At 42.6% G+C, this 23,194-nt stretch overlaps 1 protein-coding gene across 1 annotated transcript in view; it reads left to right on the top strand.

Annotated features, from left to right (window-relative positions):
- Nucleotides 1-23,194, top strand: part of DNAH11 (dynein axonemal heavy chain 11) — a 2,866,633-nt gene that overhangs the window by 2,828,826 nt on the left and 14,613 nt on the right. The window contains exons 80-81 of the mRNA XM_069211469.1: nucleotides 21,333-21,445; nucleotides 21,746-21,886. Coding sequence (XP_069067570.1) covers nucleotides 21,333-21,445; nucleotides 21,746-21,886 — 254 coding nt within the window. The remainder of the gene's footprint in view (nucleotides 1-21,332; nucleotides 21,446-21,745; nucleotides 21,887-23,194) is intronic.

Genomic DNA, 23,194 nt, shown 5'->3' with positions numbered 1-23,194 from the left:
CAGAGATGCTACAATAAACAGAACTAACATAAAATTGCAAAGGGGACAAACCTGATAGGAGAAAAAGCAGCACTAGAGATATTCCCTAGCAACCCACCATGATCAATAATACCGACAAGGAGTCTTTGCCAGGTTTTTTGTTCTTACTCCACCTGCATCAGAGTATCTGCCTTGGCCAGGGTTTGAAAAATATTCAGCATTGTGTTCCTTGGGTCTAGTGACTCCATGAGTGCTGATCTACAACTCCTGATCCCTAGGTTGTTAAATTATTTTCTCAGCAAACCTCTTCGCTGTAAAGCCAGAGCAGGGCAGATACATATAATGTGCTGCAAAGTTTCATCTGCCCGATAACATAGGGGGCATTTCTTGTCTTCTTTGGCTACCATCCCTCCACTTTGGGAGGAAATCTAATGTTGGAGGATCACCAAATCTTGGTGGCGGCAGATTCTGCTTTATCCTCCAGTGGTAGATAGCTTCCAGAAGGGGTGACTCACCTGGAGCAGTGTGACTGCTTTGACACCTTTTCTTTGTTACTCGTCCGGCTCTGCAGTTTAATAGATTTATTTACTGCTCTTTTACAGGCTTGATCAGATATACTAGTATTTCAAAGGTCACCCAGCTCGAGCACCTCAATACTTTTTTCAGGATAATTTCTGTGTTTGCCGTTTCCCTGTGGCAAATTAATTTCAGACCAGACTAGATTGGCCAGTGTGCACTCGGTTGCTGTCCGCAATTTGTGGCAGCACTTAATATAGGCAGCAGGTTTGGCAAGTGACTGTTTCTTTATTGACTGACTTGGATGGGTGATGCCAAGCTGGGTAGCTGGAAGATTTGCTTGTTATCATGATTTCATCAAAGAGGCTGGCTTCCACGCCTATTATTATTTCTGTTCCATATACAAGAATTGGTAGCAGCTAGGCTTTCATAACCTGAAGCCAATGGTAACAGTAATGTCCTTAAATGGATTTTGCCAGTGTTGTAAAGGCATGATTGAGTGCTCTGGCCTTTCCCTTAATCGCCTCTCTTGCATCTCTTTTGACTCCTAGATAGACGTAGGTCGATGCGTCAATCAACTATGTTTACGCTAAAGTGCCATTTGCGCTCATTTGAGATGCAACAATTAAATGAATTCACTTGTTTTTTGGGCAGTTTATTGCCAACTTATAATCCTCTGCATATAATCAGAGGCAATTTTACAGCCTCTGTAAGCCTATTCTGGAACTGCTAAGTAACTAGTCAGCATACAGAATGTTTGACAGTTGCTGGCCAACAAGGCTCGGAGAGCGGGATATCTGCCCATCCAGTTCGTCAAAAGATTTGCAATATAGAAGTTAAATAGGAGAGGTGCTAGAACACAGCCTTGTTTTAAGCCAGTTGATGTTTTCATTTCCCTTGACAAGTGGGTACCATTTCCGATCTTTAGCTTCACCCACGTATCTTAGTACAACAGCCTGATCGCAAACAGGGTATTAGGTGCAACTCCCCATTGCTGAAGTTTGTTCCATATCCTATTGTGCGGAACACAGTCAAACGCTGCCTTGAAGTCAAAGAAGCACATATAGTGGGGAGTACCTGTGGCCTTTGCTCTGCTCAGTATTAGACCCGCTGCCATTGTAGTGAATCCTAGTTTGTTTTAATGGGATAACGGGAGTTAGCTTAGCTTTCGCTTGCAGACTCGGGCCCCCGTCACCTAGTGACTTTTAACCTACTTAGCTTGCTCTGCCTTAGACCATTTATTTAATTCAATCTTTTAAGATGGCTGCAGTGTTTATAGTTAGTCCCTTTTGTTTAGAGTTATGTTGTCAGTGTCACCTCGCTAAGGCGTCAACTCATACAACAAAGACAAACAAACTATAGGGGCTCACATTAGAAATTACCCTCCCAAGCTTGCAGCGTTATCTATGGTTTTGGAACAACCTATGTCAAGGGGTCCAAGTGGATCTGCATAAATACATCACACTTTAGACAGATAATCAGAGGGATTCGGACCAGATCCCATCGCTGCTATCGATGCTGCACGTCACCTTGACGCTGACCCGGACTTCGTGTTCCAGAAAGGTTTCCACCTCAATGTTGAATGTTTAAGGAGCACTTACGGTAAACCATCGGCCTGCGCTCTTTTGATAATCTTTATTGACTCCACTGGCGTATATGCTAGACCAGCTGCCTCGTTGTCGCTATGGGACCGGTCTGATCTGATTTCATACTGGGCGCTTCCTTTAAAAGGTGATTTCAGACACTTCACCCAGTCAGACTCGCTTATGTTTGCATTGTGGGCTGCTCTGGAACCTTTCAATGTGGTTTATGAGCTTCCAGAATTTTTTTTTTGAGTCGTTTGATTTTGAAGCATAGAGCAGCTGGGCCCACAGTGATTCCTGCTTGGACTTTTTAAATGCCCAAATCTCCCTTTTCAGTTGTCTTCTCTCCTTGTGCAGACTTTTTAATAGATTCTAATCTTTAAGTGCCTGAAAAGCCTGCTTGTGATAGATCTTTTCAGGCAGATGGATCATGGCTTACCTACATTTTTATGCTACCCAAGGAGAGCTCCCTTATTCCCTCTACTGTCTCTTCTGACTTGATGTACATTGATCAGTTCTCTGGCAAATGTTTCCCATACCATAATCTGATTAGAGGTCTCTGCAGCCATGTCCTCAACGATGGCCACCGCTTATTCTGCAAGAACTTTGAGCTTGAGTTCCACTTCAGGTTTTCAGTGTCAGTCTCTACCTATAAAGGCTGTTGCTGCTTCATGTTTACGTAGGGGCACACCCACCATGATTAGTTGAGGGAGATGGTCACTCTCCTCAGGGTGGGGTATTCTGAAGACCCACACTTGCATGTACAGCAGGAGGGGCACCAGTGTGTAATCAAGATAGGAGACTGAATTGCCCGATTCTCTTGTCCACGCTGGGGGAGTATCTTCTGGTTTTCTGTCATTCAGGATAAGCATGCCAAGTATTTCTCAAGCCTGGACAACTTCCACTCCAGTCATATCTTTACAGATTTGAGAGGGAATGTTTTGTGCTGGGAGGAGCCCCACTATTTCTGCAAGTCTCCTGCGATTAGCCAGTATAAAGGGTTGTATAGATTCTTTCAAGCGAAGCATATGTGCTGTGACCTTTTCTGATGTTACTGCCTTCGTCTTTGGATTTTCATACACATTTATAAGAACAAGGGAATTGTATGAATAATTGCCCATCCACTCATTCACAAGGCCAGGATGCATGAATCAACCATATGAAGTTCTTCCACCTCCGCTGACAGGTTGGTGTTAATATAAATTGCCAAGGCACCCTTTGCCCTTCCAGAATTACTGCTTTTCTCAGCCAGGTTCCTACTTATCTAATCAAAGGAATACTACCTTGGGCCAAAGTCTCCTGGAGCAATATTATGTCAGAGGCTCCTAAGAATTGTACAACCGCTGGATCCTCAATCTTTGCCTGCGGGCCTTCTAGGTTCCAGGAACAAATTGTTAAGCCATCCTGTTTGGAGGTCGCCAGCCGACAGCTCACCTATTCAGTCTTTACAATTTGCAGTCTGCAATAAAAACAAGGTTAACCAGCACCAGTCATTTTGAGGCTCGTGATTTGTTATAAATCTTTGCTGCCGGGAGAGACCTTCACTATTACTTCAAAGTTAGTTTGGCCTGGTGTACACTTAATATAGCATCTATGGGGCTGTCCTCCAGTTGCCCCCCTTAATACAGACGCAGTGGTAATTGTGAGGTGATGCTAGCATATAAGGATATCTGTCCCCCTGATATGCTATTACTTCAGTGCTCCATGACTTTAGCAGCTTTTTTCTGTCCCAGATCAGGACAGCGAGATCTGAAGCAGCAAAGGTGACAAGGGTAGGTTCACAGTGCGGTCGCCCTCTTGCTGGTAAGACCTTGATGGCAAGGATGTCATCCGATACAACAGGATCTAAGCCTGGCACCGCCTTTATTAGTTTTAAAACACATGAGGTCTTTAAAACATCCTGCGGGCACCAGCATTTAAATTCTGGGGTCCATTATAGCGAGTGTCCCATATCACTAGGATAACCAGCGGTCATATACTTTTGCTCTTTATGGTCATTGCCAGGACCCGAGAGGTCCCTTTTCCTGACTGAGTTCCAAGTCATTGTTCAGTTTGTCCGCCACAGTGTCCTCTTTCTTCCTCATAGGTGACATTCCCAACTAGCTGTAACTGTCTCTACTCTGATTTCTGCTCTATTAAACCAGGGGTTTGTGTTGCCTCTTCCTTGAGGCTTCTGACTTGAAGGGCTTCTGTCTGCATATCAGAGTCTTGCCGGGATCCTGTTACCTGTGCCAGTCCACCTTCCTATACACAGGGTTTTACAAAAGCCATATGTGCGGCAATAAGTATCTTCCATACCTACTAGTTTGTGTCCCACTAATGATGCAGACTTATTACTAGAACTATTTGTTACTGGTACTGATTCAAACAACCAGGGATTTTCTTCCATAGTGTCCTCCGCCATGTGTTCATTGCTATTATTACTTTCATACTTTGGAACTAGGAAGGTATTTTGGGAGCCTGCGTGGCTGGTGCAGGTTTTATTTCTCCCCTTCCTTCTGCGCTTCCTCTCCCTTTTTGACATGTAGGGTGGTGCTTGGGCTTCATCCGGGTTTGGACTCAGCATGTGTGTCAAATCCCCATCTGTATTGAAATCTCCTATTTCCTCTGAGGGAACAATTCTTCCGGGCTGTTTATCTTGGTCCCCCTGCCCAACCATTACGGAGGTCAGTGGTATGTGCCAACACTCCTCCAGTGATGTGACTGTTTTTAACCTCCCTCAATAACTCTTCTATTTTTACCAGCAATTGTGTCAACCACCTCCTTACACAAATACATAGTAAAATCATTATGGTGGTTCATTTGTAGCCTTGTGATCAGGGAGTTTAATTTTCCAAACTTCATCAATCCCAGAGACAAAGATTGCCACTGTATTAAGTCCATCCATTTTATCTGTGTGGTACCTGAGGGCTATAACTGTTGCTTGCATCGAGTTCAAAATTGCTGCCCACATGTTGGAGGGGTTACTTGTGGATTGCCGATCATGTTGTACGCGTCCATCTGCACTGTCTGGGTTGTTTCCCCCTGTTGTGATTCTCCAATGACCCTCCTTAGGGTCATCCTGCAAGTACGGGGGTTCAAGTTCCTCAACATTGTTAGCCTTAGATTCTAGGAAAGAGTAAAGCCTGAAATGGAGAATTACAGACACATCCAAAGTGTCAGTCAAAACTATGATGTTGAGTGCCATTTATTCTGGGAGTGTGCTGAAAGCCTAAGCAAATAGGTCCCACGGGTGCCGTTGGTACTGCTGGTATTGCATAGCCTCATTCAATTCAATGAAGTTCATCCTCTGCAGACCAACTAAATGGTCGCAACTTTTTCTTTTTTTTTTTTTAGATCAAAATAGTTAGTGACAGGGGAAACCTGGATGGGTGTCCCTCAATTAGCTTCCTTACTCCCAACTACTTTCAAGTGCTGGTTTTCACTTTAAGCACGTGGTGCAGTCCTACCACCTTGGCTGCTCAATGGCTGAATGAAGTCTGTTAGGTTTGATACTTTAGACTGTCCAGGTGGATCCATGGACCCTTCTGTGTTTCGTTGCGCTCCCAAAATACTGCTGCACTGCGCGCTATCTGGTGTAACTGAAGCACTCTCTGGGTCTAGGTTACTAATATCTAGTGAGAAGCCCCTCTGTATTGTGCCTTTGGGCTTTCTTTCTGCTGCCACTTCTTCAGTTGCCGGTTCTTATTTTCTTTTATTCACAACTGGCGATTTGCCACGTACCCTGTCAGATATCATTTTGGAGTCGGCTGGGGTGTGAGGTTCGGGGATTGCAGTGTTACTGCTTTGGAGAATTGCAGGCACCCCCACCAGTGATTTATGAAGGGATGGACACTAGCTTGTTAGCTGAGCCAAGCCTGGCTACTTCCTTCTTTTCCCCTTTCCTTACCCCTGTTGTAGATAGCAGGACTGTACAGCAATATGGCTTGTAAAATAGACCGTGATGCACAGGTACGCAGGCAGCTATTGACCGGGGTCAGGGGGTACAAGCACGTCAATGGTCCTACCACACCCTTTCCTAATTTGCTCTCCCTTCCTGAATGGTAGTGGCCCAAATCCTTGTGCTAATGTTCAGCCAAAAAAAAAAAAAAAAAAAAAAAAAAAGCTTGGCACAGGCGGTCCACAAAATGCCGCAATATGGCAATGCGACCCTACACTGGCCTCCAGGGTCCCAGCAAAGCTTTGGGGGTGGGGGAAAACAGCCTGATCACAAGCCGCACCCAGTCCTAATCAAGCCACTTCTGTGAAACAGACAATGGCTCACCCGCCAGCAGTGTAACTAAATGTAGCCCCCTCCTCACTGGTCTCCGGTCCCTCGTGCTTACAATCACAGGAGTTTTTTCTTCACTGTTCCTTAGGTTTTCAGGCTGCCAAAAGCGAGGGCAGGTTGCAGGAAGCAGACCAGAGAGCAAGGAACAAAGGGCAGAGTGGGAATGGGTCGTTACCTCCACAGGTACTCCACTGAGGTGACCTGAAGTGACCCCACAATGCCCTCGTCTCACTCACGTCAGCCCACTCTCCTCTGCCCCCCAGCCTCCGGGCCACCCAGCATGACAGAGGGCTTTTGGAGAGCAGGCAGGATGGGAAGGGGAGGCAGTCTGAGACAGAGTCTGGACCCGCAGTCCACAACTCCTCTGGAGCTCCGCAGATCCAACTCCACCACCTCTCACTCATTTCCTCGATCACTCTTGCCCCTCCTCCTAGCACAGCATCACGCGGACCAAATCCTAATTTTACACAAAAAAAAAAAAAAACATTTTGTGCATACCCGTTCACCATCTCCTATAATAATGACAAAGTACGATGAGGTGATTACTTACTTGAAGGGCAAAGTTCGTCAAAGATATTCATTGGTTGAAGATTAATCGCACTTCACAAGAAACAAAGAATCAGTGCATGCTTGCTTCAGGTGTTTAAATAACAGTGGATGAGAACATCCTGAAAAGAGTGGGTTCTTTGTGTCGCAGTTTGATCTTGGGTTGAGACCAGAGATTAGTATGCATATAAAACAAAATGTGATTTGTTGGCAGACAAAACCTTTCAATGAGATCCTGAAATATGCAAATAGTGTAGTGATCAACAAGAAATAAAGTAGAAAAGACTTAAGGAGAGGTTTAAGCTTGCCCAGACAAAATTAGTTCAGAAAGTTTTTCAGAATCAGTAATTTGCAGGAAACTCAAATAGAATGAAGGGTATTGGTCTACAAGCCGAAGTACAAGGAGGAGTTGGTGTTTTACAAGGTAGAGGTGTCCCGATTGATCCAGAATCTGGGGTAGATGTTGTGACACTGAAGGTGAATCATTGTCATTTCTGTAACAAAATTGTCATTGGAGAGGGAGTGTAGGCTGAATCCAAATGGACTGAATGGAGATGGCCCAATGCAAGGAGGAAATCAAATGCAAAACTGCCATTCAGCAATTGTGAGTGTCAATGCAGACACAGGCTCCAATTATGCAGGTTCCACAAGATCTGGTGGTCCACAGAATATGGGAACCCCCTAGATTTAATATAAATCGGATGACCAGAGCAAATCCAACTACATTTCATAATCATAACCTGCTTCAACAGTACCCCATGTTGGACAGTGATGGTTCTGACATTTTCCAACAACAGTGCCTGGGGAGGCAGGGGGAGGGGTAGAGATTGCATACGTGATGCAGTCTCAGAGGTAGACCAGAGAGGACCATTTGTAGAGGAGAAGTAACTGGCCACCAAGTGTCATTTCTGTTTGATACCAGAGCTACCCGTTGCACTGTCAGAACGATGGAGGTCCCAGACCAGCCCCTCTTGGGAAAGAAGATCCAAGCTGCAGGAGTTACAAATAAACAGATTACAGCAGTATGGTCATTTGAGGAGAATCTTCAATTTATTGTTTGTGATTCAAGTCCTGGTAATTTGTTTTGGAGATAAGTATTGTGAATGTTGCATTGCACCATTTACTGTACACCAGATCAGGATGGTGGTAATTCCAAACACATGATGACTATGTTGAATATAAAATGGCCCAACATGGAACAGTTGTATAATTGCATCTTGTGATAACAAAAGAGGATTTATCTCCTGATTTAAAATAAACTGTGAACCCAGAAGTATGGGATTTTAGAGGAAAATACATCACACTCATAATAGGTGTAGAAACAGTCTCAAACTAAGTGAAGTGAAATGTAGTGTATCTGAGGACAGCACCATATAATTTGACCCCAGGGACAGTGGCAGGAGTAACACCAGTAATCAAAGACATGCTGAGGAAAGGGATTTTAAAATAAACTTTTGTTAGCCCTTGGAACTCTCCGATCATGGGCTTGCAGAAGTCAAATTGTAAATATTGGATTGCGCAACATCTTCGAAAGATTAACAACATTGTTGTTCCATGTTGTCCCATGGTACTGAATCCAGCTACAATACTTTTTTCAAATTCTGTGCACTGCAGAATGGTACTTTTGTGGATCTCGGTAAGGCCTCCTTTTCCATCCAATTGCACAAGGACAACCAATTCTTGTTCTCATTTGTGTTCCGAGATAGAGTTTTGGCATCATGCTGAGTTCCACAAGGGTATACAGAGTCTATCTATTTTCAATCAGATCTTGAAAAAGAATTGTGAGTCGTTGCAGATCAGTTCTCATGCAATATAATTATGACCTACTTGTGGCTTCAGATACACGAGAAGCTTGCAGCCCAGGTATGATTGCTTTGTTGAATCACCCTGCTGAGAATAAACATAAGGTGTCTTCAAGAAAACTGCAATACTGTTGAAACGAAGTCCAGTACTTGGGACATATCATTAAGAAAGCAACAAGAAAGAGCGGAAACTATCCTTAAGATGAATCCACCAAGAACACAGAGAGAAGTCAGGATGGTCCTGGGAATGGCTGTCTACTGTAGACAGTGAATAGCAAACGTTTCCTCGACTGCCAGTCCTTTACCGAGGCTGACCCACAAGGATGTGTCTGATCTGTTTCCATAGCACAAAGTTTTACTTGAATGTTTTCTAGAGCTGAGAGTCTGTTGTGCCCCGGCATGAGAAATGCCTGATTGGAGTGTGCACATTTTTTTTTTTTTAAGTGAGAGGGAGGGCTGCACTCTTTCAGATGCAAGGAAATATACAAAGACCTGTGGCATATTTTTTTGATTACCCTTAACCCTGTAGTCGCAGGACTGCTCAGCTGCCTTAAAACAGTCTGTGTCCGTATCAAGATGTGAAAACATGGTGATGGGACATCCTTTAACTCCTAAGGTCCCTCTCAGTCAATATCTTGCTCACTAGAACCAAAACACAGTAAATGAAAAACAGCAGACTCACAAAGTACAAACAGCAGATACTCGCAGGTGAGAATGTTGAACAAAGACGCTGTTGCACATTAAATCTGGCAACACTGTCATGGATACCTCAAACTGCGAATGATGATGATGCTGAGCAGGACTGTCTAGATGTCACAGATGTATGCATCAAGCCAAAACGAGACATAAAATATGAACCTTTCGAAGAGCCTGGTTTTGTCATTTTTGTGGCTCAGGTCTGAGAAACAATGAGGGTTCCCTGAGAGTAGCTTACGGTGTCTCTACAATTCAAGACATTGTGGAAGCTTCATGGCTTTGAGGTGTTACTTCAGCACAAATGGAAGAACAGATTGCCCTTACAAGAATTTGGGTCTATCAGCACAACTGAAAGTGACTATATTACAGATAGTATAGCTTTGGTGTGGTCCATGACTTTAGAAACTTATGATCATAGAGAGGTTTCATTACCTCATCTGGTTAGCCTAGCAGAAATGGTGAACATGTAAAAAGACTGATTCATGCACAACAAATGCCTACTGAAGTTGAAATAAAGAAGCGTGTCGCTCACTGAAGTGGCAAGGATTGTGTGACAGTTGGAAACAGATTTGCTAATTAAGTCACTCAATACTGTGCCCTTGTGGTTGTACATTTAATGCAGCTTATGCAAATGAATCTGAAGAGGCCACTGTTTTTCAATGCAGTTGTCTGTGACTGATACTTAGGAAGATTTAAAAAGGTTGCAAGAAGAGGTTTCATAAGCAGAACAGCAGGGTTGGACTAGAGCAGGCTGTGGCAAAAATGCAGATGACATTTGGATTTCAGTAGACCAGTGTTGCCAGACAGTTTGTTGGCTTGGAAGAGATGCATTGATGAGGCTGTTCAGACAAAACTGGTTTAACCCCAAATTTAGAATGCTTGCAGAATTGTTCCATCGATATGTGACTTGCCAGCAGATGAATGTAGGGACAAGAACACCAGTTACATTAAGTCACGTAGGAAGATCAGATAGGCCTTTCAACAGAATGCAGATGGACTTTGCCCATTTGTAATGGGCTAAGATACGACCTGGATAGAGAGTGCATTTTCTCTTGATCGGTGGAAGTCTACCCAATATAGAGAAATGACATTCGCACTGTAGCCAAATTGCTGTTGCGAGAATGAATATCCAGATTCAGATTATCAATTTCTCTGGAGTCAGATTGCAGGGCTCGTTTGAACAATTAAGTCCGTAGAATGCTATGTGCAGCTTTACAGGTGGAACAGAGGTTACATTATAGCTATTGACTGGAAGGCTCTGGAATGGTTGAGCAGCTTAATCGAAAGTTTGTGCCTCCACTTCATTGAAATAGCCAGAAGCTTTGCCTTTGTTGCTGATGAGCCCCTAGACTACTTCTGACAGGAGGATAGGGTTATCTCCACATGAAATCTTAATGAGACATGCAGTGAGAATGCCTGCTGTACCTGTAAATGCACTTGTGAACATCACAGAACACATGATACTCTATTACTGCAGAGGATTAGCTGATGAGGTGCTTTCTGTCTCTTATCAGGTTGAAGCTTTTACCTCAAATACACATCAACATCAGGTATAGTGTCATTACCTCAGTCCCTTCTGATTGGGTGTTTATCAAGAAGCACATGCGAAAATCTTGCTTGGAGCTGAGATGGAGAGAGCCTTGCCAAGTAATCTTAACCACAAACACTGCTGTTAAGTGTGTGGGGTACTGAACTGGGTGCATGCATCACATTCTCAGAAGGTGAGGTGCCCCCATAAAGAGATAGTGTCCTACGAAGCATAACCAATGGCACCTGTGACTGCACAATCCCAAACAACATCACTGCAAAGAGCAGAAGGGCATGAATTATCTCAGACTATTGCACCAGTCCAAATTCCTGTGATATAACAGAGTGGAGGGAAAACTCTGGAAGAAGAAATGAGATCTCTACATAAGACCGCATCAGAGCAACTAAATGATCCAGGAGAAGGCACAAGTACTGGACCAAGAGGACTCGCATGATGCTAAATGGCCTTGACACTATGGTAGAAAGGGGACTCGCATGATGCTGAATGGGCTTGACACTATGGTAGAAAGAAATTGTGTGTCAGTTGAACACATACTGCCAACCATCACTAAGGAGACAGAGTCAAGAGGTATAACTGACACAGAAAATGATCAACAGACACCAAGAAAGTAAAAAAAGAGTGAGAGTACCTTGCCAAAGGTATTTTGCATCTGAATGGACATTCTACACAAATCAAGTGCTAAAAGCATCAGGGAGGTTTTGCTTGACCCGAGATTGCAATGTTCTGAGCCTCCGTGACATCACACTAAACAGTACTGGGAGGATTAAAAGGCTGCTGAAAAGAATTTCTGAAAGAAATAAAAGGCTTGAAAGGCACTACCGAAAGAAAAAGTGTAAAAGACCGAAATAAGAATTCATAAGGTGTGAAATAAAAAGAATTAAGGCCCAAGGCTGCAGTAGAAGAGTAGGGATACAACTTGTAGAAGAAGATGGAGTAGAGCTAGGGATGACTACAGGAGGAATGCTGTAAATAAAGCTGAAAGATCTAAAAGCGAATAAAACATTTAAAAAAAAAAAATCAGGGAGCTGCTTTATGTAAAAGTCTGACACTGAACTATTGACTATTTGCTACTATATTTCATTTAACGATCTGACTGCAGACAAACATCTTTCCTAAACAAAGCTAGATGTAAGATTATTATTGGTGTTACATTTTTAGTAGTTGTGATCATAGTCATTTTAGTGTGGTTTTCATTTACACCAAAGATGGAGAAACATATCTCTACATTTGCTTCTCTGACAGTAATACACACATTAGATGAGGAAAACTTGAAGGAATTATCTGTGTATTACATGAAAGAAGATAACACAGTATTTATTCTAGGTTCAAGAATACACACAAGCTATAGAGGCAGAGGACTTATGTTTGTGCACACTTACCTTCTTCAGCAGCAGAGGAGGTGACATCACCACATACCTTTGCAATTACATGTAGTATTTTATTTAGTTTAGTGTATAGGCATGAACACTGTAAATAATTCAAATTTTGACCTGGATACTTTCAAAAGTTCCTTTACAGAGAAGCATGAATCTACATCCACAGGCAAAAGAAATGGACATAGCTAGGTACTATGTTAGACCATCAATATCTATAGATACAGTTCAGGCATTTGTGAACAATTTGGCCAGTTTAAGACATTTAACATGGCAACAGGAGAAAGAAGCGCACACATTTTCCACAGCAAAAGCAAAGGGGAGGACATTTTGAAAAATGTTTGGAAGTAGGAAGAGCATGAATATAGAAAGAAAACAAATTATCCTAAATTGACATTGGACAGAAGACAAAAATGAAAGAAGAAATCAATTCAGAAAGAGACCAGGGGAATTACCAGTTGTGAACACACATTTGAAATTATGTGAGGTTCATGGCAAATTTTACAAGTAGCAGCAGTCGTTCCAGGAGCGCATTTTGTTTGTGGACAGGATGTTTATTTTAAATTACACGCTGATCTGGAGGATATTTGCTATTTAGTTCTGGCATTTCCTAAAATGCACCATGTAAATAGAAAAGATGCTTTGATAAGGACACCATCTCTCTCTCTCACCCCCCCCCCCACACACACACACACAAAACGTGATACAGCACAATTAATTGGAGACATTTTTGGAGCACTCATCATTCCACCAGTAGGAGTTGTTTCAAGTGACAAGAAATTATAAAGCTTTCAATGGTAGTAGGCAATTTGGCAAACAGTACTTCTGGAGCTTTCTTAGTTAACACAGGATTAGTGGCTGTTAGGCCAGTGGTTTAACAAAATTGTGTTTCTTCATGAAACATGCTTAATGCATTTATTACGATTAACAGATTACTTATTTTGACTATTGACAAACTATTGACTGTTACTGATAAAGCTATAGGAGTCTAATAAAGATGAAATACGAAACGATTTGATTAATAAACCTCTATCTCATACCAAACTCTCATTATTGAGTGAAGTAGACTAGAGATTGCGATGTTAATTAAATGTGATGCACAGCTCCTGATTAATCTCAGCCAATGTCAAACATCCACCGAACTTAACGCAGCAGGGGGTTAGCGCTGATGAACGGTAAACCGAAACTTGAACTGAACAATCCCCACTCCAGCAAGTACAATAGTTTGTGCAAAGCTATGCTACCTACCGTCAATCCCACATTTCCCCTATTGGTGTTAGATCTGAAAGCCTTAGGGTGGTCATCCCCCAATTTTTCTGCCTGCCTGCCTCCCTCCATTTTTCTGACCGTTTTTGCTGGTTTTAGGACTCTGTGCACTTTACCACTGCTTTTCAGTGCTAAAGTGCATATGCTCTCTCCCCTAAACATAGTAACATTGGTCCCTACCCAATTGGCATATTTAATTTACCTGTAAATTCCTAGTAAGGTGCACTATATGTGACCAGGGTCTGTAAATTAAATGCTACTAGTGGGCCTGCAGCACTGATCGTACCACCCACATAAGTAGCCCTTAACCATGTCTCAGGCCTGCCAATGCACGGTCTGTGTGTGCGCAGTTTCACTGCTACTTCGACTTAGCATTTAAAACTACTTGCCAAGCCTTAAACTCCCCTTTTTCTACATATATGCTACCCCTAAGGTAGGCCCTAGGTAACCCATAGGGCAGGTTGCTATGCAGGTAAACGGCAGGACATATACTAATATGTTTTACATTTCCTGGTAGTGAAAAACTCAATTTCGTTTTCCACTCCTGAGAGGCCTGCTCCTCTCATAGACTAGCATTAGAACTGCCCTCAAATACTTTTGGGTGGTAGATTCTGATCTAGGAGTGGCCCTGTAATGTTTAGTATGGCCAGAATGGTAACAGAAATTCCTGCTTACCTGTGAAGCTGGATTTAATATTACTATTTTAGAAATGCCGCTTTTGGAAAGTGGGCATTTCTCTGCACTTGCTGCCATCTGTGCCTTAAAGTCAGTCTCCAATCCACGCCTGATCTGTGCTAGTTGACAGCTCCACCTGTGCATTTCACCCACCCACACAGCTAGAAACACAGGACACTCAGTCACATCTGCATACTGAATGGATCTCCCTGGGCAGGAATGGTGGAGGGGCTCCCTCATATTTCAAAGGCTATTGGCCTGCCCCCACACAAAGGACTGATAACCCTCTAAAGGAATCCTGGCAGACAGGACTGGGCTGAAAGGGGAACTTGTGCACTTTAAAATCACTCTGAAGTTTCCCCCACTTCAAGTGCATTTTTGGGATATATAAACTGGCACTCTGACCCCCATCGAATCAGGCACTTCTGGATCTACACCTAAACTCTGTCAGAGGGACTGCCTGGCTGCCCAGAGGACTCATCTGGACTGCTTTGCTGAAAAGGTCCTGTTGCCTGCTGGCCTCTGACTTTGCTAGAAGGACTCTGCCTTCCCCCAAAAGTGCTCTCCAAGGGCTTGGATTGAGCTTGCCTTCTGAAGTCTCAGGGTCAGCAAAGACTTTACCTACTAGCTTATAGCTGGTTTTCCGACTTCTAACAACTCCAGGATTGACTTCAGTGACTCCAGCACGGACACCAATGACCGATGCCACACCACTGCCTGCCCCGGCTCGGTGGTGCTCATTACAAACAACGACAACGGTCTGCAATGCAGGTCTGACATCGCTGCAATACCGCTGACGTCCTGCGGAGGGATCGCAACACTGAAGTCACGTCTTGACCAACTGGATCCATCAACCGCCAGTTCACAAGGAATCGATGCCTTGCATGTCCGTCTCGCAGTGCTGAACCAACGCCTCATGTCCCCAGATGCCGTAAGGGACTGACGGCTCATTGGCTCCAGTGAGACATCACCTCCATGACTCTGTGCGACGTCTTTGTGTCTGCGCTTTCAAAGGTACTGAGCTTGAAGCTCTGTGCGACTCCATGACAGGTGCCTGTGGCATCGGACTATTGGGAACGACACCATAATAGCTCCAGTTTGGGCCATTATGTTTCTAAGCACTTTAGTGGGATTTAATCTTTAAAAATTCATAACTATGAATGTGTACATTGGATTTTCATTGTTTTAATCTCATTTTATTAAGATAAATATCTATTTTTCTAAACTTGTGGGGTGTATTTTTGTGGTGTTGTCACTGTTACTGTATGAGTTTTTGCCCAAATACTTTACACATTGCCTTCTAAATTAAGCCCAACTGCTCAGAGCTACCAGAGGGTGAGCACAGAATAATTTGGATTGTGTTGTTACCCTAATTAGGACCATGGTCCCTTTTTGGACAAGGATGCATACCTCTGCCAACTAAAGACCCAATTTCTAATAGTGCTGCTCTTATTATTTTGAAATGTGCCTTCAGGGTTGATGATGTGGTTGTGCTAGACCTGCTGCCATGATCATACTAGGCCGGAAAATAGGCCCAGGCACCAAAATAGAAGAGGCCCCATTAATGAATTTGATAGCTAACAAAGTGGCCTATGTTTGCAAAGTGGGTCTGAACTTAGAAAGACTCTGTATTAGTCTTTTTGAGAGGTATGGAAGACCACATGTATTTGAGCTTCTTATAAGCAATGTTTATTTTAATATCAGGGAAATTAACAGTAAAAAACCATTCCAGAAAACCATGCAGCAGGCCCACAAACAGGCACAAAAAGGGCCCACCCACAGACCTATCAGACTAGCCCATAAGGCACTTCCTGATTGCCCTAAAGGCCAGTTGACCCTTGATGTAGCCTGTAAAGGGATTCTCACCCATCAAAAGCAAGATTAGAGTATAATTCTAGAATGCAACACAAGTATGGAATGTGGTTGTTTGAAAGAGGAGCAGTGGCTGCCTGAACTGGGGGAAATAAGTGGTTTGCTGATGACGCTTTATCTTGAAAAATCAACATTCATCCATTTACTAAGGTTGGAGAATTTGTGAATGATTATGGCAGTTGGGTTTCCACAGCAGTCACACTATCACCATTTTAGAAGCAATACTTTCCATTAAGACGCCCTGAATATCTTCATTATGTATCTGAATGGGATTCACAATATTGGAGAAAACGGTCTACGATGTAAACATGAATTTGCATGCATAGTTAAACAAAACGTTTTCAAGACAAAGAGGTAAAATGTGCCCACTGCCATGAGCAGCAAATCCTCACCAGCTGATGCTTGTGAAGAAATGAAGTTCATACCATGGTGTAATTGTGTGGCCTCACCGTATAATAAAGTCACAATCCTGTCTTGGGGGCCTTCAGGCTTGTTTGTACAACAGTAGCTCAGCCCTCAGATGCTGTGGCTTCGAGCAGTCAGGCTTTAACAAAGGAACAAGCGCAAAGCATTTAGAAGTACCAAAACAAATGAATAAGAACGAAATGAAACGCATGAAATTTGACACCAATATATAAACAGATCTCATTTTTAAACACCAAAATCCACTAGAGCGTTCTGGAGAAATAAATTATTAAGCAAATCGCTGCCTTTCATTCGAAATACAAACATTGGGAAGTATTGTGGTTACTTTGAAACTTTTGAAAAATTTATAAAGTTGTGTTTGGGTACTGCAGCCCATTTGTGGTGACCAGCTCCAGCAAGGATCAAGTCACAAGTACCAGTAAGGCTCAGCAGGACAGATACCTTTGAGTCAAAGCAGTATTTGGTCCAGTTTCAGGTGCTCTGGGCAAATCACTATAGGCATTAATGCAGTGGTCTTGATGCAAGGGATAGAGGATGCTGATTGGTTGGCAGGGGTCTTCCTGGGGCCACCCCTCGGTCCACAAACACAGTGGGGTGACTTTGGTCACAGAGGTGATGTCCAGCGAAATCCAGGTGAAGTCTAGCTAAAACCAGTTTCTAGTGGTCTCCGGTCACAGAGAAATCAGCACTTCCCTTTACCTACAGCTAGTGCCCATCTTGTGTGACTAAAATTTAATTTGACTACTCTTCCAAGTCCAGCAGACTTGGGTGCAACTTCTGAAAGTCAGGATTTGGTTTTCCAGGCTCTGCTTTGGATGTTTAGTGATGATCAAGTGGTTGTAGCTACCAACTCTGCACCAAGGTGGCTTTTTCATCTTCGGTGGCCTGGAGCTGTAACAGTAAGTCAACCAACTCACTCTTGGAGTTCACCTCTTAATTCAAGCGATCAGGAACAACTTTTCCTTGAGCTGGGCATCAGCGGTAGAGTCCTGTCTTTGTTAGTCCAAGGATGAGCAGGTGCAGTCCAGTCTTCTTTAAAGCTTGCCTTCTGACTCACACCCGGTGTGGCTTCCGGCCAGAGAGAGGCAACAACACTTAACAGCAGACCTCTGTTGTGTCCTTTCCTGGGGGTCTTTCACACATCTTCCAGAAAGGTAGAAGGTGGTCTTGTGGCCTGCATCTGTGAATGACCACTGGAAAACTTGGGCGAGAGAGTGGTAACTTTCTAAAACTTTTTTCTCAAAAGTCACCGTAAATTCAACTTGAGCATCAAGTCAGGTTTTATGCAACAATTAGTTTGATTGCTTGAAGTACCAACCTTAGCAGTCCCATTCAGTAGTTAGCACAGCTGAGATGTCAATGTGTAACTCTGTACTTACCAATGGGGCTACTAGCCTTTGTACACTAAAAACAACAATTTGGGGGTCTTTACAGATAGGACGTATGAAAAGATATGTCCTACCTTTTAATATACCACAGCCTGCCATAGGACTCAATAGGCCTAAGTTAGGGGTGACATGTGTACTACTATGGAGAACTGGAGTTCGTCACTAGTTCAAATGGCAAAATTGAGTTAGCAGTTTAAAGATGCGCTACCAGCCTGCATCAGCCTTTACTCTGTCACACTCAGAGTGGCACAATAAGTGCTGCATCGCCTGAGGGACACTTGAACTTACAGGCCCTGGGTACTCCTGGTACCATATACTGGGGACTTACAAGTTAGTTAACTTTTGCCAATTGGGTATAAGCCGATTAAACATGATGTGGACAGTCAAGACACTGGCAGTGAGAGCTGGTTTGCAGGCCTTGGTGCACTCTCAGAAGTGAAAAACAAACACCATTAGTCTAAAACTTTGAGGGTGTTCACACAAAAAAAGGCATTTGCTTACTTTGCCCTCCCCTCACCCCGAGACAATAAACAACTAGCCTACACCCTCATCTAAATGGAAAAACCTGCAAAGGCCCTCTGCATCGGCATATTAAGCCCCAGGTTTGTGTTCCACTATGAAGTCCATACCCTGTAGGGAAATGGACCATATCAACAATTTGCGGTTCTCTCATTTGTATAAGCCATCTGAGAAATCTGCAGTCAGTTTGATCTCTAAAGTGAGTCCCTAACAGGTAGGTTCTCAGTTTCTTAATGGACCAAACCACAGTAAAGGCTTCTCTCTCAATTGGACTCCAACACTGCTCTCTGGGGAGGAGTCTCCTACTAATAGTCAGCTGGTTGATCGTGGCTCCTCAATATTTCTCTGTGACCACTCCCATTTTCAGAAGCACCTGTATGCACAATAAACTCTTTACAGAAATCTGGTGCTTTTAGGACAGGTGCTGAGCACAAATCTTTCTTGAGCATGTCAAAAGCCTTTTGACACAGCTCAGTCCATTTAATTTTGTGGTCACCTTCTTGGAAAGGTGTTCTGTCAATCATGCCACAGTGGTACCATACACTTCAAGTATCCAGTGAGGCCTAAAAAGGTTCTGACCTTGGTCTTTGTGGCTGCCCAGAAGGACCATAAACAAGATTATGGTGGACCATGTGCTAGGCATTCATTAAAGAAATGGGTGAGTACCAGAAAAAGCAAAGAAGAATTTGGATGCCAACCAGGAGCTTGTGAAACACTGGTATTACCATATGTCCTCAACAGTAGAGTACATCCCAGGAGAGTTAGTGTGGGGTTTAGTCTATAGCTCCCAGGGCCCATCTGCTTTGCCACTATCACAGTTTAAAACATATACCGGGTGTGCAGTTCTCTGAACTCACGACAGAGAACTCTTCACTTGAGGTACAGGACAGGCTTAGTTCGTAGATCTATAGTAGGACCTGTGTGAACTGCATTTGAGTACGTGAATTAGTACCTAAGGAGTACTCCTTCACATACTTATAAATACCCTTTGTTAATAGTCCATTATGTATTTAGACGGTTCTAATCATAAAAAAACAGACTGTAATAATGCAGACAATGATTTAATGCCTTCACCTGAGCATACTTTTACAGATTAATGTTAATTCACAGAAGGTGCAGGTTTCCTGGCACATTTCTGGGAATGAGATGTTACCTATACCAAGGGTTCTAGTTTTTCCTGTGCGACTCTCTACATACAGTAGAGATTAGCACAGGATGAATGGAAGCACCTCACCACAGATTAACATAATACCTCCCCACACCTAAGGCTCTATGTTTACAACTCATCAAGAGGGCTGTTCAGCTCCTGATTGGATGCTCATTCAAATGGGCTTCTAGAGACTTTCGGCAGGGAAAATGTAACTTTCTAAAAGTACCTTTCATGCAATAGTTTTTTTTCACAAATCAGACTTTACCAGTCAATTGGGTTTGTAACAAATATTTTAAAAAGTGCTAGAATTAACTTTGTTGCCACTTTCTAGGTGGTGAAATGGACAGCTAACCCAGCTACAGTGGAAATAGCTTTCAGGGCCTTGTCAATGTAAGGACATGTCTAACATTAAACTTTACATTCCCTGTGTTTAAATACCATGTTCCCTGCCTTATTGGCAGCGAGGTCTACCTGTTGTAGACAATTGTTTAAGAGAGTTCAGGCCTGCCACAGGAGGTTGATTTTCCTTTAAATCTGCACAGCCATGCTACAGAGGTAGGCCTATATCCATGTTTGTACTGTCACTGTGGTGTGTGGCACAATGGGTGCTACACTTCAGAAGTGACATTTAATTTACAAGCCCTGGGTACACTTTGTACTGTATACTAGGGAATTACAAGTATGTTAAATATGCTAATTAGGGATGTAGCCAATTTGAGCAAGTTTTAGGGATTTCAGCACATGTACTTGGACCTGGTTAGCAGAGTCCCACCATACAGAATCCAAATGCCAGCAATATCAGTCCAAAAATGGGGTCAGGATAACCATGCAAAAAAGGCATATTTCTACAGTCTAAGTCGTTTATTTTGATTTATTTTTGTGTTTTTATAACTTTTTTGCACAGGACACTATGGGGCAAATTGTGTTCAATACATAAATCAATAAGTAATGTTAAGTGTTAGTATTTTAATGAGTGTGGTATTCTCTGTTTGCCATCATATTTAAAGTTCAGGATCTGTGCATAAGAAATGTTCTGTTACAAGGAATGTAATAATTATGTTGTGCAATATGGTGCTGATACACTTCTGGAAAAGCCTAAGGTTATTAACTATATCTTCGTAATGCTTTGGCTTGAACACAAATCCCTCTTCCTGCACTACCATCTTTCAACATGACTTACCTCACACCCTTCCAGTACAGTATTCTTTCTCTCACAAAGCTTTCATTTTTTTTAAGCTCTCACTGCTAACAATAACCCATTGATTGACTTCTTCCCCACAATGTCCCTGACATTATCCCAAACTATAAAATACCCACTTGCATAATTGTCATGTTACACCACTAGGAATCTAGTCATATCAGCAGCGTGTCTCCTTTACTCCTGTTTCATTGGACTTGTATCTCTACCCTTAAGTTTGAGTGATCAATGTCTTTACAATATCATGCTTTTCCCAATAACCACTTAGCCATCACATTCAACAATTTTACATAGATCCTTAAAGCTTTTTTTAAAGCTCTTAATCTGATACTTCCCATTTTTGCTACACTACTGCCTCAAAAAACAGGTTCCCAGTCAGTCTCACTTTTAACACTCCTTGACATATCAACACCAACTCAAGTAAACTGCTCTTGCATTTATAAACTCCAACATTAAGATTCTCGTGCACATAATTCCCGTACTATGCTTAAATATGGATTGACAATACTGTTTATTTTGTTTAGGATTACTGACCTTCTCCTGCGCTGCCGAGAACTGGATATTTGGACTCAAGATCTAGTTCTTCCAGCTGTAGTGTGGCTTCCAGGATTCTTTAATCCTCAGTCCTTCCTAACTGGTTAGTATATGATGTTTTCTTAATACTCAGTTCCAAAGCCAAATAAAGGGCTCAGGTATGCAATAAATTAGACTTTAGTGCCCATTAGTCAGAAGTAACCCTGAAATTTGCCTACCTCCAAATAGAACACACCACTTCCAAGTGGAAAGTCTGATATCAAGCAATGCTACATTAATTTTATTAAGTGAATACGTGTTATATAATTTGCTTGAAGTGAATGGTCTACAAATCAGTCCAGATAAGATAAATAAAAAAAATCAATACAATTTAAAAATGTTTTTTTTTTTTTAAATATTTTAGCCATTATGCAGAGCATGGCACGGAAGAATGAATGGCCTTTAGATAAAATGTGCTTAACTGTGGATGTGACTAAGAAGACAAAAGAAGATTACGGCCACCCACCAAGGGAAGGTGCCTACATTTGTGGATTGTTTATGGAAGGTAAACATTCGATGTGGTGATCATGTTTTGAATGAAATAAAAGGTTTCATGCTGTTTCACGGCAAACTGCTGTTATCAAGCTCACCTCTTCTAAAACAAGGACCAGTTACATAACTTCAACAGAACTCCATCTAATGGACATACTCTAAATTATAAGAATACATGCATTGTGTGGTCACACTTATTTTGTAAATAGTTCCTTTTCTTAGACTATTTTTATAACAGATAGAAATCATCATACAATAACAAGCAGTTTACTTTTGGTAACAACATTTCTGGTAGATACTCGATCTAACTACAGATTCCTCACCTTCTGAACATTCCCCTGGCATCATACGGATTCTGGAAACTTTTCAGCAGTACATTTGCACACTGAAAACTGGTGTTGTGTGACACCATGGTGACATTCTGCTCTGGAAGGGGCGTTAGGGGGGAAGTGGGTCGCATAATAGTGTCATCCATGCACCCAGATGTAGAGCCAAATAACAGATTAGCTTTGATCAGGATGAAGATCTCTTGACTTGCATTTTTTAAACCGAGAGTCCAGTTCACAGAAAGTGATGGGGTGGATTGTGAGAAATCTGAGTTACAGCATCCACTAGACACAACCTTCCAAAGGCAAGTAACTTGTTTTTTTCTGATATATATACCCTTACCCATAGATTCCTCACTTTTTGAATAGATACAGGACAGGACCTCCCATGTGGTGGGTCTGTGAACTGGTTCAGACAAAAAAGTTATGCAGTACCAGAGAACCAAAGTGCTCTTCTCTAAGAACCTGGAAACTATTAGTAGTAGTTTATGGACAGATGAAGTGACACCCACGTAGCAGCCTGAAACATGTCTAGAAACATTGTGCCAGTGTATTGAGAACAGTTTTTGCTCCGGTGGAATGAGCCCACAAACCTTCTGGGGGCTGCTTCTTAGCCAGCCTCAAGCAGCTTTTTATACAGAGAACAGTCCCACTAGAAATACTTCTTGTCAAAACTGCCTTGTGCTCTAAGGAATCCAACAAAAAGCTGAATATCCACACTATGATCCTTGGCACAATCAGTGTAAAACCCGACGGCTCTTTTAAATTCCAGCCAAGAAAGTCTTTCTCTTAGAGGGGTAAACAGGAACTAAGCGCTGGGAGGGTGATCTTTTCCTGGTCATGAAATTAAGTGACCACTCTAAAGAAACGAAGCTCATGCCCTCAACACCAGCTTGTTCAGAAGGAATATTGTATACTGTGGGTTGACAGAGAGGGCTTACAGCTCACTTACCGCACAGATGTTATGTAGAAAAGGAAAACTGTCAGAGTCGGAA

This window comes from Pleurodeles waltl, chromosome 10 (assembly GCF_031143425.1).
Source record: "Pleurodeles waltl isolate 20211129_DDA chromosome 10, aPleWal1.hap1.20221129, whole genome shotgun sequence".
Classification (NCBI taxonomy): Eukaryota; Metazoa; Chordata; class Amphibia; order Caudata; family Salamandridae; genus Pleurodeles; species Pleurodeles waltl.
The sequence above is the reverse complement of the archived record's forward strand: the minus strand, read 5'-3'. Positions and strand labels throughout refer to the sequence as shown.